At 41.6% G+C, this 20029-nt stretch overlaps 1 protein-coding gene across 4 annotated transcripts in view; it reads left to right on the top strand.

The window, feature by feature from the left end:
- Positions 1 to 20029, top strand: part of DIP2B (disco interacting protein 2 homolog B) — a 433878-nt gene that overhangs the window by 380561 nt on the left and 33288 nt on the right. For all 4 annotated transcript variants that reach the window (XM_029594985.1, XM_029594983.1, XM_029594984.1 and 1 more), the window contains 5 exons: positions 3514 to 3623; positions 4517 to 4647; positions 5356 to 5524; positions 18429 to 18599; positions 19589 to 19650. In XM_029594985.1, coding sequence (XP_029450845.1) covers positions 3514 to 3623; positions 4517 to 4647; positions 5356 to 5524; positions 18429 to 18599; positions 19589 to 19650 — 643 coding nt within the window. The remainder of the gene's footprint in view (positions 1 to 3513; positions 3624 to 4516; positions 4648 to 5355; positions 5525 to 18428; positions 18600 to 19588; positions 19651 to 20029) is intronic.

The raw sequence follows: 20029 nt of genomic DNA, 5'->3' as shown, positions 1-20029 counted from the left end.
TGGAGCAATTTAAATTAAAATTGTCTGCTGTGAAGAACCAATTAAGTTTGACTAATGCTGAGAATATTGCAAATTCTTTAACTACTCTTTTAGAATCTGTGCAGAATAACATCGCCCTGGTAGTTATGAAAAACCACCGAGCAGCTCATAATAGAGTTCCTAGGTTTGATAATAAGTTGGTCTTAGCAAAAAGGGAACAGAGAAGTACTGAAAGAGCCAACTAGATTCAGCCCGCTGTCAATGTATTAATGCTAGAAACAACTATAGTCAACTGTTTGCAGCTGCCAGAAAGAAGTATTACACAGAGCAGCTCCATTCTTCTCTAAGCAGACCATTGGAACTATTTAACCTGGTTAAGGGAATAAATGATTGTGATATGAAGGAGGAATTTAAAGGTAATTTTTCCCTTGAGGATTTTGCCAATTATCTAAAGCAGAAAACTGCCTTGATAAAAAGTCAGATTGACTTCCAGCAGATTAGCTCTCACAATCTAGGTAGGATTTTGTAAAGCTACCCTTGAGCACGGTGAAAGCTGATACTCCTTTGGTAAAACTGGGCACTCAAGTAAAATCGAAAAGTCAATGGCTCAAGTAAAATCTGCCCGTTTGACCCATGCCCTTTTTCACTGTTGTACATTCTGAAGGAGGATTTTATTACGGTTATCTGGCAGTTAGTTAATTTTTCTTTGCGGGAAGGCCGAATACCCTCAATATTGAAGCAAGCGGCTGTACACCTAGTTTATAAGAAAGGGAATCTTCCGTTGGAACCCCCTAGTAGTTATGGTGCAATCTCAAATGTTGTGACTTTGGGTAAACTTCTTGAGAAGATAGTTTGTTCTCAGCTAACTATTTAAGTGATAATCAGTTATTACATAAATATCAATGTGGGTTTAGACAAAAGCACAGCACTGAGACAATAGTTTTTGCTACTGGAGTTGGATATGGGAGCATCAGTTATTGTTTTGTATTTTGATGTTATAAGCAGCGTTCAATACTATGTGCAATTCAGTTTTATTGGAGCGACCAGAAGAAATTGGAATTGGCGGTACCGTTCTGGCATGGTTTAACTCTCTCTTGAATCTAGAAAACGGGTTCTTCTGCAAGGTGTTCAATCCTCTTGGTTCGAAACCTCCTGTGGGGTTTCACAGGGCTCCATTTTAGCTGCAGCGCTGTTTAATATTTACATGAGGCCACTGGATTCCCTACTTGAATTGCAGCCTATAACCTTTAGACTCTATGCTGACGATCTGCAGTTGTATTCTCCTGTAAAGAGGGACTTGTCAGCTACTCTTAACTCACATTGCAAAGGAGCCATCTGTTTCTGAATGCTCATAAAACTGAAGCAATATGTTTTTCTCGTGACCCGGATTATTTATTTAAAAAAAAAAACAAAAACCCACAAAAACACAACTTTGTTTCTCTGTTACTGTGCACTGATATCCAGTTTTCAAATTCGGTGAGAAATCTGGTGATAATCTTTTGACAATCCGCTTACTTTTAAGACCCACTTGCAGAATATTCTGAAGGTGGGGAGGGGGTTTACATAAGAAATTGCCATGCTGGGTCAGACCAAGGGTCCATCAAGCCCAGCATCCTGTTTCCAACAGAGGCCAAATCAGGCCACAAGAACCTGGCAATTACCCAAACACTAAGAAGATCCCATGCTACTGATGCAATTAATAGCAGTGGCTATTCCCTAAGTAAACTTGATTAATAGCAATTAATGGACTTCTCCTCCAAGAACTTATCCAAACTGCAGCTGCTACATTATTTAAAACCTGACCTTGATGAGGAGGATTTTCGGATCATTGTTCAGGCTCTTGTACTGTCCTCAGTAGACTACTGTAATTCTCTTTTTGAAGGTCTGCCTGTCGTGTCGTTGACAGCTGTACAGGTTTTGCAAAACCCAGCTGCTCAGTTGATATTTGGAGGAAAGCAATGTGATGGTGCTACACCACCCCCCGGCTTAAGGAACTTTATTAGTTTCTGTAAATTTTAGATCGAGGTTTAAACTACTATTACTTTTATGTATTTATTTATTTAATCATTTTTATATACAGACATTAGATCAAAGATATCACATCGGTTTACAGGGAACAGAAGATGAAATAAGCGTAAGGTTTCTTATTTTTTTTACATAGAAAACGTGGTAACAATATAAAACTTAATTCTTACATGGATAACTTAGTAACGATATAATGATATAGTGAAGGCTGAGCTTTTAAAGAGTAACTAAAGGGATTGGCAGAATCCCTTAGTTTCTTGTTCTACTTGTTTCTAAGGCCTTGAAATTAAATGGCCCTTCTTACTTGGCTGATCAGTTGCAACAGTATACCCCCAAGATTTAATTCATGCTCTGCTGCTAAGAGCCTTTTAGTGAATCCTTTACTAATCATGCCCGATTGCAAGAAACACATAGTAGTTCTTTCCTGGTTGCTGGGCCAACCTTATGGAATGCCCCAGCTGGGGCTTTGAGAGCCTGTGATGACATAAAGGTATTTAGGAAACTTCTTAAGGCATATCTGTTTGTTCAGGCATTTCCTTTAACTTCATTTCAATTTTATTATTTAATTTATTTTGCTATGTATTTTTCTGCTATTTTCGTTGCTGTATTAGGTATTAATTTTATAAATGTTTGTATTGCTTTGATTCTGTTGTAATCTGTCTAGCACATCTTTTGTTATCGATTAGAATCGAAACACTTTTTAAGTAAATATTAGTAGTCATACATCAAGTGGATGGGTGTCCGGACTTTTATCAGTCTGTTAAAATCAGCAAATAAGTAGTAATATTGCATCGAAAATCGAACAAAGGTGTCGTGTCTGTGTAGCAAGTAGAGGTTGTCTCAGCTTCTGTTCACGTAGCGATTCGTTGAAACACACAGTTTGACCAGAGGTGCCTAAACTTTTCCATTGAACTGTGTGCACATAAGTTCACTTTGAAAATCCTGGATACACAGTCTGTGTGTGCAGTGTATACACAGACTGCGCCATTACATAGGGAGTTATAAAATTACTCTCCCTGTCACCAATACTCAAATGTTAGCTAATTTATATTCATATACAGGGCTTCAGTCATTTATTTGTTTTGCATGCACTCGCTCACGAGCAGAGCAGGCTCAGAGGAGATGACAAATAAAAAGCATCTCTCCATTGCATTAGATTGATAACAGTAGGTATCTCTGTAGGGCTGAAGTTGTTGAGTGCTGTGGATTAGACACTGTGGATTTTGTGTATGCCGCAGAAATGAGACGGGGAGGCACTAAGAAATTGTGCGTACAGCTGAGATGTGCGTGCTAGTGGGGTTGCTCTCTGATCGTTGCTCATTTAAAGGAACCTATCACAGCATAAAACTAATTGCTTCTCAGTTTTGGTGATGTCTGTGTTGTACGTGGGGCAGACCTTGTGGCTGTCACCATGGCAGTGCCTCCTTGATGGAAAAAAAATCCTTGTGGTTGACTGTGACTGAGCATAGAAGCTGTTCAGAAATGAAACTTGTTCCTTTCTGATTTCAGATGATCTGCCCAGGAAGCGGCCCCCGCAGATGTACAAACCACCCACTCCAGAAATGTTGGCCTATTTAGATTTTAGTGTCAGCACAACGGGCATGCTGACTGGAGTTAAGGTAGGATCAATTTTTTCAAAGTGGGCTTATGTTTTATTTTTCTTGGATTTTAGCAGATTTTTCACCTTCTACTCATCCATAAAATTATTCCAATGGAAAATATACACTGTGAGCCAGATCTGTAAAAGGACTTTGCGATAAACAGAAAACTAAAAGAAACACTACCTTTTTTTTTTTTTGTAATACTTTCAAAAGAGAATTAAACATTTTAAGTGCTGTAAAGGAGGATGAACACTGTGGGTTAATTTTCTAGCAAATCAGCCTTCTGTGGTGGAGTTATATAACTCCAGCATGTGAGTGGGTCTAATTTATTCACTGATGTTCTCATAAACATATACCACAGGTTCCCCCTGGCTGTAACTAGAAACACAGTAATGTGACAGCAGAAATAGATCATATGGCCTACGTAGTCTGCCATCCTTACCAACTAATTCAGTTTTACAATCCCTACCGTTCCCTCAGAAATCCCTTGAGTTTATCCCATGCTTTTTTGAATTCAGATACTGTCCTTATCTCCACCACCTTCGGGGCTCTCCAGAATTGTACACAGTTCAAATATTTTAAATATTGCAAACTCTAGTAATGTTTTTAATTAAGTTTTCCCCATCTTCCTTTAAGAATTGTAATGGGAAGGGAAGGTCAAAACATTGCCACCTGACGCTGTGCAATGCTGGGAAGTAATGTGTAAAGCGTGGCAGATACTCTCAGCAGGGGTTGGAGGGATGGGAGGAGACCTGCGTATTCAGAATATACCCAGGGTTTTGTTCTGCAGAAAATCACAAACAAAAAAGTGATTGTTGATGGGGATAAAGAGAAAGGAAAGCAGGAAACTCATGTGCACCCTCCCGGGCTAATTTGCAACAGCATTTCTTATCCTGTCTGATATATTACAGATGTCCCATGCCGCTGTGAATGCTCTCTGCAGAGCAATAAAGCTGCAGTGTGAGCTGTACTCCTCTCGGCAGATCGCTATTTGCTTGGATCCGTATTGTGGACTTGGCTTTGCCCTGTGGTGCCTTTGCAGGTATGAGTTTCAGATCCAGAAAACTCTCAGAATGCCCTGAGTTGGGGAAAAAGAACTCTCTCTTACTAGGACATTTCCTGAAATGAGAAATGCAAAGGGATTTTTTTGTGGGGTTTTTTTTGCTGGAGTTGGATTCAGCATTCCTATTCCATCTCTGGGTTTTTCCATTCAGAATTATAGCAATAGGAAAAGAGCGCAGGGCTGAAGCAGCTCTTGAGAACTTCATCCAGCTCAGCCGCCAGAGAGCACTGCAGTACTGGGTTTATATGTGGGGGGAAAAGTGATGAGGAAGTTTTACGAAATAATTGAATAGTGAAAGGTGGTTTCATGAAAGAAAGAAGCAAGGAGAGAGAGAGAGAGAGTATCTGTAAGGGCTTCCTGATGATAGATGGATGAGGAAGATGAGAGAGTCTGCACATGATAGAGCCTTGATTAGAACTGAATGGTTAGGGGCACAGAGAGAAGAGCCGTGAGTAATGGTTCCCTGACAAGAATGAGTAAGAGAGAGATCCCTCAGGGGAGAATAAATTGAGAAATACGTATTACTGTCCAACCTGATACATACTCACAGCAGCTGGCTTGCTCTCACTCGCTCTTTCCTGGTGCTAAAACGGAAGGGTAACTTTCTGTTTCTTCTCAAAGCTTACAAAACTGGTAAGAAAATGGGAGACTACATAAAGTGCTTAACTGTCCTTCTCTTTTTGGCAGTGTGTATTCTGGACATCAGTCAATCTTAATCCCTCCTATGGAGTTGGAATACAACCTCTTCCTCTGGCTCTCCGCAGTCAGTCAGTACAAAATAAGGGATACCTTCTGTTCCTATTCGGTGATGGAGATGTGTTCAAAGGGACTTGGGAATCAAACCGAGGTCTTAAAGGTAAGAAACGGAAAATGTGAAAGCAAGTGTGGAAACCATGGCAGTGTGTTGAGTGCACATTCTTCTTCAGGACTGGGATGCGGCTGAGCTTCAAACAGCACACTTTTCTTTTGAACGTTGTTTTTATTCATATTACTGGAATTCAAGTAGCAGAACAAGAAATCCAAAATAGCAAAGAAGTTATACAGCTGACAGACAAACAATCCAATTCACAAAGGTCAGAATATTGACTGTAAAATGACAGATATAGGAACATTTAAAAAAGAGACAAAATAGGCCTCCTGCCATATTAATAAACAATAACATGTATCATGCATTATCAGATAAAACATGTGCCAAAGCATTCTGTTCAGCAGAATGTAAAAAGGGGCACCAAATTAAGTCATAAAGAAGGTAAGTCACCTTTAAGTTATGCATTCCATTTCTAGAATTTACCATACCTTAGTATACCAAACCAAAAGGCTTGGCAGATGGATATGTTTTCATTTGGATGCAATAGTTGGCCTAGCAGCCAAGAGTAGAAATTTCTCAAGTCGTCTTTTGCCTAAGGTAATGATATCCGGTCCAAAACTGCAGCCTTTCTTCTTTGCACTTTTCTCCATTCTTGAAAATAAAACTCATTTTTTAGGCCAAGATTCGTTATTTTGCTATAATTTTCGCATGAATAACGCCTATGATTTAAAAAAAAAAAAAAAAAAAAGAGGGGGGGGGGGGGATGACAAATGGTTAGGCTAATTTTTTAGTTACCGCAACACACACTAGGTATTTACTGCAACGAGCGTTAAATTTATCACACCCGCGATATTTTCACTTCGCAAGCTGAGAAGTGCCCAGTCAGGCATTTCCATGTTTTGGGCTGCTCCTGGCTAGAGAGAGACTCTTTATAAGGCTCTCTTATTAGTCAACTATTTATACCACTGTAGGAGGGTCATCTAGTAACTCGAAGTGAGGTTGTGGTGGTGGTGGTCTAGGGTTTGGGGAGCAGTTTTATATGCACAGTCAGGTATGAACAGCACAGATTATATCATCAGTGAAGATTTGATGTGATTTGGAGTGAGGAAAGGTACACAAAAATGAGATTTCTACAATGTACTTTCTCCGTAGCTGGATGCCCTCTCTACCTGCCCATCAAAACCTAGACCGCCACCAAAACCTCACTTCGAGTTACTAGATGACCTTCCTAGAGTGGTATAAATAGTTAACTAATATGGATGCCACCCCAGAGTCTGTCTGTCTCTCTCTCTCTCTCTCCCCTGTTAGTTCTTGTCTTTATTACACTTCTAACTAGCTCAAAGGATATAAATGTTTTCTTCCCCATAACAGGCTCCTAGTAGTCTATTTCAGCTGGGGTTTTTTCTCCAATCTATCTTCTTGAAGATTTCTTCTTCATTTGAATTTTCTGCATCTGTTTTTCACACCATGCGAGAGAAGCAGGCCAACAGATTCAGGTTCTTACCCCAGGTACAAACAGAAGGTGTCTGTCATAGGCCTTCAGACGTTTGTTACAAATGTTTGAGACACTGCAGCCCAAGATATTGTGGCCTTATCTACAAGGATGTTGGCCTATGGGGTTCGATCCCAAAAGGAACAGGCGCTATCCCCTGTGTCAGGAGGCTGTCTAGGTATGGAATTGAAGTATATCTGATGGAATGGCCCTAAAAGGCATATACCTTTCAGGAAACGAGAACATCCTGGCAAATGGGCTTAGTTATTACCTGGATCTTCACTGTTGGTCTCTGGATCAGGATGTGGCAATCAGAATCTTTCTTGAGTGGGTTGCACCTGAGTGAGATCAGTTTTTCAACAGCCATGAGTTTTCAGTTCCAGGAGGAGTTCAAAAAGCAGGCTAAAAACAGACACCTGCTGTCTTCACTGGGGGGGGGGGGGGGGGGTGACCTTCTATATGTGTATCCTCTAATACAGGGGTGGGCAATTCCAGTCCTCGAGAGCCACAAACCTGTCGAGGTTTTAGGATATCCTAATGAATATGCATGACATAGATTTGCATACAACTGAGGCAGAGTGCATGCAAATCTCTCTCATGCATATTCATTAGGGATATCCTGAAAACCAGACTGGTTTGTGGCCCTCGAGGACCGGAACTGCCCACCCCTGCTCTAATATATATCTCAAAACCTTGATAGAAGAGACTTGGGGAACTGAGTATTGTTAAATTGAATTCTTTTTTGGCCAAGACACATTTTGTGTTCTGCTCCCTGAAGAACTCAATCAAGTTGGAATCTTGCTAAATCCTAATCACTTAGAATTACAGATCATTGCACCATTCCAACCCTCCAGTTCTGGCCCTTATGGGCCTGCATGTTGAGGGGGACATATAATAAAATCCCTCTCAAAAAATGTCTGAGGTCCTTCTGGCTTCTAAGAGAGATTCCAAGGACTTAAGATTGTAAATGGAGGAGGTTTTCAGTCTGATGTGAGGATATGGCCTAGATTCTCTTTCACACACACGCAAGCCACTTTCAATACCTTCTGCACCTGGCTGACCTAAAAGCTGTTTGGATTCACATCAGTGCAATTGGCACTTCCTTATCAATCACCAGATCAGTCCAGACAGATGGGTTCTCCCCTACCAACAGATGGAAACAGAATTAAAGCATCACTGTTCTATTGGTACTTAATACAGTGCCGCCTGCAGTCTCTCAATATTCTCTGAAATCCAGCAGATGGTAGCAGAGTCCAGGGCCGGTGCTAGATTTTTTGCTGCCCTGTGTTAACAATTACTGTGCTTCCCCCCACCCATTAATTCATTGTCTGTCCCTGTCCCACCAAAAATAATCCCAGCTCACTCCAGTGATACAAACATTAAAAACTGCTCTTCCCCCCCCCCCCCCCCAGAACCTATGGCTGGTGCAATGGTATTAGGTACCTTAGGCAAACCTTATAGCATTGCACAATGCCCCTCCACCCCCAACCTCCCCCTTGGCCCGCTTCACACACACAGTTAGGAGTTATGCATTTTTCATAACATTTTACATTTAAAAAAACTCAAAGTACAATATTCAGAGGTAAAAATATCACATATTTACATACACTGCTGTGATGCCAACCAGAAATCCCTGCAAAAACACACTTGGAACCCATGTGGTATTAGGCCTATTGTGATGTGTGTTGGGTGTGGGCTTATGCAGAACATAAACACCTCACCAAATACAGAATAGAGCAACCGTAAAGTAGAAATATAAACCTGACAAAACCTGAACTGGAAACAGCAAGAAGCCAGACTCTCTATGCTGTGCAATCATAATAATAAATAAATACTAATAATGATCATCCAAAAACATGACAAAAAAATCAAATAAATAAAAACTTGCATACAATTTTTTAAAAATGTCCAAACACCAATAAAATATTTTAAAACAGCAGACACATTAAATAATACCTGAAAAACAAAACTAAAAAGGATTTTAAAAATTCATACTCTCCATACCTGAGAACTTTTGATTTCCAGTCACCCTAAAATTGTCATGATTAATGAATGTGGGATGCACATTTTCTCCTAACTTTCTTTTATATGTGCGCACCCAAGCTCGTACACACATATACTTCCTCTCAGACAAACCCCCAGGTATCTCCCACTCCTCTTTAGTGGGATCCGCCAGCAGCCCTGGGTCCTCTTCTTCATTTCAGCTGCTGGTAGGTTGGGATCCATCTGCATCTTCATTCTCTCTCAAACATACAGACACCACACCCTCCAGTCAGCTCTGATTCTCTGTCTCTTTCACGCATACACAACCCAAGCAGGCTCCCATTCTCTCTCTCACACACAACCCAGACAAGCTCTCATTCACACCCACACACCCCAAACAAACTCACGTTCACATCCACCCAAATGCCAGGCAGGCTCCCATTCTCACACACACATACCCTGCCCATCCCAGGAAGGTTCCCATGCATACATGCATGTGCGCTCACATCCCGGGCTGGCTTCCATTCACACGTGCGCTCACATCCCGGGCTGGCTTCCATTCTCACACACGCACACCCATCCTGGGCTGGTATCATTCGCACGCGCGCAGACACACACGCACACATCCCGGGCTGACTCCCATTCACACACATGCGCGCGCGCGCACACACATGCAGACCATAAGAACATAATATGCCATACTGGGTCAGATCAAGCCCAGGCCATAAGAACCTGGCAAGTACCCAAAAACGAAGTCTGTTCCATGTTACTGTTGCTAGTAATGGCAGTGGCTATTTTTAAGTCAACTTAATTAATAGAAGGTAATGGACTTCTCGTCCAAGAACTTATCTAATCCTTTTTTAAACCCAGCTATACTAACTACACTAACCACATCCCCTGGCAACAAATTCCAGAGTTTAATTGCGCAATGAGTGAAAAAGAACTTTCTCTGATTAGTTTTAAATGTGCCACATGCTAACTTCATGGAGTGCCCCCTAGTCCTTCTATTATCCGAAAGAGTAAATAACCGATTCACATCTACCCGATCTAGACCTCTCATGATTTTAAACATCTCTGTCGGGATCTCCCTCCTGATTGTTCTCCCTATGGACCCCCATTTCAGCCTCTCCTTACCTCTTTATACCTCCTCCCCCCCCCCCCCCCCCCCCCCCCCCCGTATTTTTCCTCTTCTCCCATTACCCTGTTACCCTCTATTCCTTTTACCATAAACCTGTACATAGTTATTTTACATATTATTTTTCCTATTACTAGTAATCTATTTATGTTCTCTTGTAAAAAATTCTTGTTAATTGTTCCCTGTAAAGGCCTTGCCAAAATGATAGTTATGCTATCATAGTTATAAGTTATTTGTAAACCGATACGATGTGCAAACGGCTGTCGGTATATAAAAGTTCCAAATAATAATAATAAATAATCTCTATCTTATCCCTCCTCAGCCGTCTCTTCTCCAAGCTGAAAAGTCCTAACCTCTTTAGTCTTTCCTCATAGGGGAGCTGTTCCATTCCCTTTATCATTTTGGTCGCCCTTCTCTGTACCTTCTCTATCGCAACTATTTTTTTTTTTTTGAGGAGCGGCAACCAGAATTGTACACAGTATTCAAGGTGCGGTCTCACCATGGAGCGATACAGAGGCATTATGACATTTTCCGTGTTATTCATCATTCCCTTTCTAATAATTCCCACATTGTTTGCTTTTTTAAATGCCGCAGCACACTGAACCAACGATTTCAAAGTGTTATCCACTATGACGCCTAGATCTTTCTTGGGTGGTAGCTCCTAATATGGAACCTAACATTGTGTAACTATAGCATGGGTTATTTTTCCCTATATGCATCACCTTGCACTTATCCACATTAAATTTCATCTGCCATTTGGATGCCCAATTTTCCAGTCTCTCAAGGTCTTCCTGCAATTTCACAATCTGCTTGTGATTTAACTACTCTGAACAATTTTGTGTCATCTGCAAATTTGATTACCTCACTCGTCATATTTCTTTCCAGATCATTTATAAATATATTGAAAAGTAAGGGTCCCAATACAGATCCCTGAGGCACTCCACTGCCCACTCCCTTCCACTGAGAAAATTTTCCATTTAATCTTATTCTGTTTCCTTTTAGCCAGTTTGTAATCCATGAAAGGACATCGCCACCTATCCCATGACTTTTTACTTTTCCTAGAAGCCTCTCATGAGGAGCTTTGTCAAACGCCTTCTGAAAATCCAAATACCACTACATCTACCGGTTCACCTTTAACTACATGTTTATTAACTCCTTCAAAAAAGTGAAGCAGATTTGTGAGGCATGACTTGCCTTGGGTAAAGTCATGCAGACTTTGTTCCATTAAACCATGCCTTTCTATATGTTCTATGATTTTAATATTTAGAACACTTTCCGCTATTTTTCCTGGCACTGAAGTCAGGCTAATTGGTCTGTAGTTTCCCGGATCGCCCCTGGAGCCCTTTTTAAATATTGGGGTTACATTAGCCACCCTCCAGTCTTCAGGTACAATGGATGATTTTAATGATAGGTTACAAATTTTTACTAATAGGTCTGAAATTTCATTTTTTAGTTCCTTCAGAACCCTGGGGTGTATACCATCCGGTCCAGGTGATTTGCTACTCTTCAGTTTGTCAATCAGGCCTACCATATCTTCTAGGTTCACCATGATTTGGTTCAGTCCATCTGAATCATTACCCATGAAAACCTTCTCCGGTATGGGTATTTCCCCAACATCCTCTTCAGTAAATACAGAAGCAAAGAAATTGTTTAATCTTTCCGCAATGGCTTTATCTTCTCTAAGTGCCCCCTTAACTCCTCGATCATCTAACGGCCCAACTGACTCCTTCACAGGCTTTCTGCTTCTGATATATTTTAAAAAGTTTTTACTGTGAGTTTTTGCCTCTTCGGCCAACTTCTTTTCAAATTCTCTCTTAGCCTGTTTTATCAATGTCTTACATTTAATTTGCCAATGCTTATGCATTATCCTATTTTCTTCTGTTGGATCCTTCTTCCCATTTTTGAATGAAGATCCACAGATAATTCCTTTTCCGCTGCTGCCCCCAACCTGTACTTTCTTCATTGGGGAGTTCAGCCATTCTGCAGCTCCTTCTGCATGCTGGCCCTGCAGTAATTCAGCACTCGCAGTGCTAGCAATTCCTGTATTCCCATCTATTGCATCACGAAATGAGAATAGAGGAAGTACTAGCACTGCAAGTGTTGAATTACTGCAGGACCAGAACCTGAGGAGGAGCTGCAAGACAGACTTCATCTTCTGCTCTAGCCGCCTGCTTCTTCCATCGCCAGTGGGATCAGATCCACTAGCAGTAGCACAGGCCTCTCCCTCCTCTTGACGCTGCCTCCTGGGTGTGCCGTCCTGTGCAATTGCACAATTTGCACACCCGGTGGTGCAGGGCCTGGGAGAGTCCATCCTGCAGTCGGACTGTTTAGTAAAGGAAAATTGCTCTCAGGGGTGTTGGGTCTTGGAGGCTATCCCTCTGGTTGAGTAGGGTTGAGCAGGAGGTCAATGGCTCCTGGTAGGCTTGTACCCGTCCAGTGGGAAAGTTTTGATAGCCAGTGCTGCTGGCTCCCTCTGTCCCTGTCAACTCTCCTTCCTTGGATAGGATCCTTTCCTGGTCTCTTGAGTGAAGACTTCAGAAAAGAAAGTGTTTTTTGGTTTTTTTTAGGTTGGTCCCTTTAGGAAATTTGAAGGTTAAAAAAAAAAAAAGGGAGCCCAGCAAAGCTTCAAGCAGGGCTGTTTGTTGGAAGAGGCCTCTAAGAGGAATCAGCGCTAGTGCTACCCATGGTGCAGCTGCTTGGTTCAGAGGTTTTCTGGCTGCATGGAGGGAGAGTGCTCCGGAACAGGTTTGTGAACTGCCACACTGAGCTGTCCACATGGCGTCTCCTGCGGACCATGGGAAACGCTGCTTCATGTGTGGACTGATGGGTAAAGATATTACATATGTTGGGCTTGTGCAGATAGGTAGGGCATTTTGGGAAGCTTTCACCCAACCATGGAACCAAAATATCTGCTGCGAAGAAACAGCAGCTAGATCCTGATTCAAGCTGTTTTGTGCTCTTCTGTGGGGCAGGGCACATCGTGGGTGGTCTGTTAAGACCCTCCAAATTTGTCCTCCATGTCAGAGGGATCTGCAACTCAGCATTTGGGGGGGGGGGGGGGGCCTTGGCACAGGTTATGGGGAAAGAGAAGGGTTAAAAATCTTTTCCTCTGAGTTCTTGTTTTTGATGGATAAAGCATTTATAATTAGGAAAAATTCTGGTTTGGGTACCAAAAGGGCCTCCCTCGGCAATCTGATAAACTCTTCCCATCCCAAGAAGCGAAAAATTCAGCCTGACCCAATCTGGATTGGTAATCAGGTGTTTCAAAGAGAGAATTGCCAGAAGAACTTCTTGAGGGGTTATCAGTGAATGGAGATCTAGAGAAGGGTGAAATTCCAGTTTCGGAGGGGGACACTCCTAAGGTAGTTCATCTTTTCGAGAGGGACGAGTTGGCGATTATGATTACTCAGGCTCTGGCAGAGCTAGGAATCAAGTAAAAAAAAAAAAAATTGGGCAGGAAGAGGAAAGTGAGGATTCCATCTTGGAAGGGCTTAAGGGCCTACCTAAGACCTTCCCTTTTTCATCAGACTGCTTAGTTTTTGCAGAATGGGATACACTGGAGACCAGTCTGAAGATCGACAGGGCCAATGCAAAATTAGATTCTCTCCCAGGAGAAACTTTGGAATTGCTGAAAGTACCCAAAGTTGATGTCTTGGTCTCTGTGGTCACTAAGAAGATCGCCATCCTGGTAGAAAGCTGTGGAACTCTTAATAACACTCCAGATTGGAATATGAAAGTTCACCTCAAGAATTTTTGAGGCTTCAAATTTAGCTCTCAGGGCAGCTGTTTGTAATAGTGTCATGGTGCATGTTTATGCTGGGTACAGCAGATTCTGGTGGAGGTATCTGAGAAAGTGTTTTCGGAGAAGGAAGCAAAGCGCCTAGAAGTTGGCTTGACCTTTATCACTGATGCACTGTATGATTTTCTTCATACAGCAGCTAGAAATATAGTGTCAGCAGTTTCAGCTAGACTGCTGTTCTGGTTACACAACTGGGCAGTGGACATATGGTCCAAGCCCTAGCATGGTAGTTGTCCCTTTAGAGGGAAGTTACTCTTTGGATAGGATTTGGAGAAGGTTGTTAAGCATTTGGGAGACTCAGCAACATAAGTTTCCTGAGGATAAGCTTAAGAGAAACCAAAAGTTATTTCCCAGTAGGCAAAAATTTAGGGAGTCCAGGCACTGCCATCTGGGGAAGAATTCTTCTTTGCTGCTTCAGTATGTGACTAAATCCTTGACCTTTTATGGAGTCTGCAGAAGTTCTTGAGAGCGTGTAGAGTCCCATGTGCGAGGGCTCAAGAATTCCCAATGAAGTTCAATTGGTTCATTCCTCAGTTGTGCCAATAAGAAGGAGGTTATCCCTTTATTACAAGGAGTGGGCTAAGAATACGATGGACCAATGGGTCCTTTCCATTGTAAGAGAAGGCTATGCCTTAGATTTTGCTTGTCCAGTAGTCAAGGCATTCACGGTCTCTGTGCCTCTTGAAGAAAAAAGGGGAGTTGGTGAGATCCACTCTGGAGCATCTTCTTTTAACTAATGTAATTCAGGTTCTAGAACAGGAGAGCGGGTTGGGGTCATTATTCCATTTATTTTGTGGTATCCAAGAAAGAAGGCACCTTCTGTCCCATTTTGGACCTAAAGATGGAGAACACATCCTTAAATGTACCTCATTTCTGCATGGAGACTCTTCAGTTGGTAATTGCAGCAGTGAGAAAAGGAAAATATTTGGCATTGCTGGATCTTTTAGAGGCTTATCTGCACATTCCTATTAGGAGAGATCATGAAGAATACCTCAGGTTTGCAGTACTGGGAGGACATTTCCAGTTTCAGATGCTCCCCTTTGGGCCGGTGACAGCTTTTTGCATGTTTTCCAACATCATGGTGGTCATGCCTGCAGCCCTTCACAGAAAGGGGATCATGGTGTCTCCTTACTTGGATGATTGGTTGATTTAGGCGAAGACAGAGGTCACGTGCTGTTGCTTGGTTCACAGTTTGCCTGTTTCAAAACCTAGATTGGGTGGACAGTTTTTCCAAGAGCAAGCTAGATTCATGTCAGAAGCTAGAATATATGTGGGCATTCGGTTTGAGACAAGTATGGAAAAGGGGTTTCATACAGCGGAAAGAAGCCTGAAACTTCAGAGTCTGGTTTGACAGTTACTGTGGAAGCCTCTTCCCAGGACATGGGATTATCTATAGGTGTTAGGATCCATGGTGTCCCTGTTAGACCTGGTTCCTTGGGCGGCAGCTCATGAGACCGTTGCAGAGAGCTGCTCTTTCTCTTTAAGATTTATTTATTTATTTATTTATTTTGCATTTTTATATACCGACATTCTTGTATCAGATACAAATCATACCGGTTTACATTAAAAACAGAGTATGCAGGAAAATAGATCTCCAGACATAGGGTTATGACGTCAAGTCACCCCTCTCTCAGGAGGCCAGATTGAGTCTTTCTTGATGGCACGCACACAGCTGTTTATCCAAGGGTATGCAGTTGGAAAATTCGGATTAGATGACAGTGACCATGGATGCCAGTTTGAGCGGCAGGGGCGCCATTTGTCAAGGGTGGATGGTTCAAGTTCGATGGACTCAGTTGGAAGCGTCTTGCTCCATCAATTGCTTGAAACAAGGGCAGTCAGGAGGGCATTGCTGTTCTTTCTGCCTCTGGTCAACGGGCAGGCAGAGAGTACTGTCAGATACAGTGATTGTGGTAGCATATATAAACAGGCAGGGAGGAACCAAAAGCCCAGTAGTGTCCTTGGAAGTGGTAAAGTTATTCTGTTGGGTGGAACAGCACTTAAGTTCGCTCTTGACTTCTCACATCACCAGGGTGGAGAACGTTCAGAAAGATTTTTTGAGCAGGAATACTCTGAATCCTTGAGAATGGAAGCTGGTAGAGGAAGCGTTCAAACTCATCTAGTCCAGATGGAGATCTCCCCTCATGGAGTTTATGGCAACAGGGCTGAGGGCCAAGGTGCCAAGATTCTTCCATCGCAGGAGAGAAGCAGGGTCCGAAGGGTTTGATGCTGTGTCTCAGCCTTAGCCGCTGAGGATCCTACTTTGTGTTTCCCTCTTTGCCTCTGATAAGTTGGCAATATCGAGGTTTGGCAATTCTGGTGGCTCTAAAGTGCCCCAGAAAACCATAGTTTGCGGACTTCATATGTCTCAGGATAGAGGGGCCTTTGCAGCTCTGTCATATTTCTGATCTCCTGTGACAGGGTCCAATTCTCTTGGCAGATGGATTGATTTTTGTCTCGTGGCTTGGCTCTTAGGAGGAGAAGGTTGAAGACTAAGAGCTATTCAGAGGAACTGATTTTGACTTTGTTTTAAGCCAGGAAGGTTTATGCTTCTCTAGAGTGTGTTTGAGTCTGGAAGGTCTTAAAGACCTGGTGTTGAGTCAAGGTTGTCTGTTTTAGGCTTTGATTTTAATGATCCTATCTTTTTTTTTTTTAATTGGTTTGCAGAATGGGTTAGCCCTGCATTTATCTCAGTAGTTTTGTCCTGTTGTAGAGGTAAATTATAGAAATCTTCATTAGCATCTCATCCTAATGTATAAGATTCTTGAAAGCAGTGAATTATTTGCAACTGCTAATCTGAAAGTTGGTCCCACCAAGGAACCTTAATTTGGTGTTGAAGACCTTGTGCAGACTACCTTTTGAGCCTATAAAGAGAGCATCTTTGAAGGATCTTATGCTGAAGATTGTGTTTTTGATGGTTTCTGTTCAGTGAGATGTATTTCTGAACAGGCTTTCTTATGTAGAGACCCTTTCCTTCAGTTTTTGGAGGACGGGTGTCTATTTAGTTGGTTCCCTCCTTTTTGCCTAAGGTGGGGTTTGCCTTTTATTGAGTTTCCAACGTTTAGGAGGTTAGGTTTAGATACGTCTATGCAGTCTCAGGAACTGCATGTTATGGATGGATGTAGGATTCTCCTGAGAGATCTGAAGGTCACAAATAGCTTTAGGAAATCAGACCACGTTTTTGTTTTATTCAGTGGTCATAGCAAAGGAGAAAAGGCTTCTAAGACCTCTATAGCTAGATGGATTAAGGAGATGACCTCATCAACTTACGTTGGCAAAGGATTGGACAAAAATGGACTTTTGTCCAACCATAACGTTTTTCCCACTTACTAAAGGTCTTAGTGGTGGTATTTTACCTTTTTCTTTTGTTGAAGACAATCCTAATCTAGGAACTCCCTGTTGTGGGAGTACAGTGAACTGCTTGTCTTCATGTCGGCACTTGTAATTCACAAGTCTCACAAATCCTCCCACCTCTTCTTTTCCCTCCGTCAAAGCTATGTTTCTAGAACTAAGGTGATTAGTGGTGGTGTAGTAATGTGAGAATTCGCACGCATGTGCAGAAAAGACCTGTAAGTCTTTCCAGAGAGCTCTGGAAGAGATGTCCATTTAGTGCAGAGCAGGGTTCCTTGACCCACTTGTGTGACTGGTGAACTGTCTTCAGAAAATACCTATTACAGATAATCAACTTTGCTTTATCTAATTACCAGGCACATTAAGAACTGTACTGCTGATAATTTTGCAAATTGTTTTTTTCATCCTTTTCTGCAATTTTTCTTTCTATTTGAGCACCCTTTCCTGCACTTTACTTCCTTTGACTTATTTGAGGTTGAGCACTTGATCTGATTTTGATCAGTACAGCACTGACCCTGATTTATCTCTTCATAATGGTTAATGCAATTAAGTAGGAGGAACTTCCAGAAGCTGTAAATACTTGATTTATCATAAAAAAAATGAACTAAAATCAGAAAGGAAAAACATATATGCTTTGTCTGCAGACTAAATGCTGTTGTTAATATGTATTTCTATAGCATTATTAGACATACACAGCACTGTATAGATACACCTGCTACCTTCTCTTTTGGAGCTTACGCTCTAGTAGATACATGTTGACAAAAGAAATTAGGTGTCAGGAAATGTTAGTTACAGTGAACATAGTTAAACTGAGAAGGCTAAGATCTCGAAGAGCCAGAATTTCAAAGCAACCTCAAAAAATAGGTTTTCTTACACAAGATTAGAATAAGGCCAGAGAGGAAGGCTCTTCTAGGTATCTGCTGCAGCAAGGTGGAAAATGCTGAGTTGGGAACTAGCAGTGGTAGAAAAGGGCACAGATAAGACCAGCTTGCCCTAGGAACAGAGTATAAAAGGAAGAGTGTAGGGAAGAGACAAGAAGAAATGAGTGAAGATACTTGTAAATGAGTAGGAGAAACTTGAATTGTGTGTGGAAGTGGGTGGAGAACCAATACAGCAACTTATAGTAAATAAAGAGAAAACATTTGTCAATACCGTTACACTGTAAGATCCCTTTCATTTTTTTTTTTTTTTAAAGGCAAAGGGCATTAATCTGTCTTACGTGCGGACTTGTGTGGTAGTAGCAGAGGAGCGTCCAAGAATTTCACTCAGCCATTCATTCTCCAAGCTTTTCAAAGACCTGGGGCTGTCATCCCGTGCTGTCAGCACCACCTTTGGGTCAAGGGCCAATATTGCTATCTGTTTACAGGTGAGAAAAGTGTTCTTTTTTTTTTTTACTGAGATTAAACACTCCTTATGCTTCCTTTAATCAGTGCATCATTTAAACACCTTTCTACAGAGAGCAGTTCTCATTCCCCTCTTTTTTGAAACTAAGACTCTGACCCATGAGGAAGAAAGAAATAATAAGCAAGCACAAATCCGTAGAAAATGATTTACAGTGGACTTTAGCAATTGTTTCCAGTCTTTTGTATTGTAACAAAGTCATGGGACCCATCACAAAACAGGATACCTTTTAACCACTTTAATGGTGTCATTGTAGTACTGTGTGTTTTTTATGCCGACTGGGGCTGGGCTCAAATTCAAGAAAGTTTATATTCTGCCATTCCAAATTGCCCACAGAGGAGGCAGCACTCACAGCCCTGGGGTGGGGAAGAGTCTCAGTCATTGCTCAGTGGTGAAATCTAGTGGCCAGTCCCAATATGAAAGCACCCAGAACTCTGGAGAAGAGCCATGGTTTGTGGATCCTGGCCAAGGACGATCACAGCAATGGCTGGCTAGTTGATTGATTGGTTGAAAAATGGGGAAAAAAACACACCAGGTAGTTGTGAATGAAGACTCATGGTGCCATAGCCCTATGGAAGCCGGTTTCCATGGGAGCCCAAAGGAGCAGGAGAAAACTTCCAGATAATCCCTGCACAAAAATGGTTTGCATACTATTGCCTGGGTTCCTGCATTTTAATTTTTTTTTTATGACTGAGGGACTATAGTGGAGCTTCATTTCATGACCTCCGAATGGGTCTAGATGTGTGCAAATGAAAAATTATAGTTAAACTAATAAAGTGAGCAGATATAAGCTTCTTGTCACAAAGCAACTGTACTTAGGCATTACCAGAAGGGCTTACAGAGGCTTTCATCATCAAAGTATTTGACTACTACGCAAACAGCTTTTTCTATGCTCACACCTCATGTTATGGGAAAGGAAAATGCCTTAAGATTATCTGCACGCTTTCTCCCTAGGGAACCTCTGGGCCTGATCCTACCACCGTGTATGTAGATCTGAAATCACTGAGGCACGACAGGTATGTGGAGTAACAGGTGTGTCTGCCTGTTAAATTTTAAAGTGACATCTAAAGTCATCACTGGGCCAGTAATGCGACTTTTAAATATCTTCAGTGAAGGTGATTGGGCTCGCCACATTTATTTATTTATTTATTTATTTATTTATTTATTTAAAATCTTTTCTATTCCATCGTTAAGCTAGACGCTGTCACAACAGTTCACAATAAGGCACATAACTTCATGTTGCATAAAATGTTTTAAATTATATCAACTAAACAGTGCCATCAAAATACTGTAACAGTTTCATAATAAATATTAATTGGTGTGTGTTTATAAGCCATGTCCAATTCTATCTATATCAGCTATAAGATAAATTAATACTTAACTCTAGACCTTTGT

This window comes from Rhinatrema bivittatum, chromosome 3 (assembly GCF_901001135.1).
Source record: "Rhinatrema bivittatum chromosome 3, aRhiBiv1.1, whole genome shotgun sequence".
NCBI classification, from domain to species: domain Eukaryota; kingdom Metazoa; phylum Chordata; class Amphibia; order Gymnophiona; family Rhinatrematidae; genus Rhinatrema; species Rhinatrema bivittatum.
Note: the sequence above shows the minus strand (reverse complement) of the source record. Positions and strands in the feature narration are given on the sequence as shown.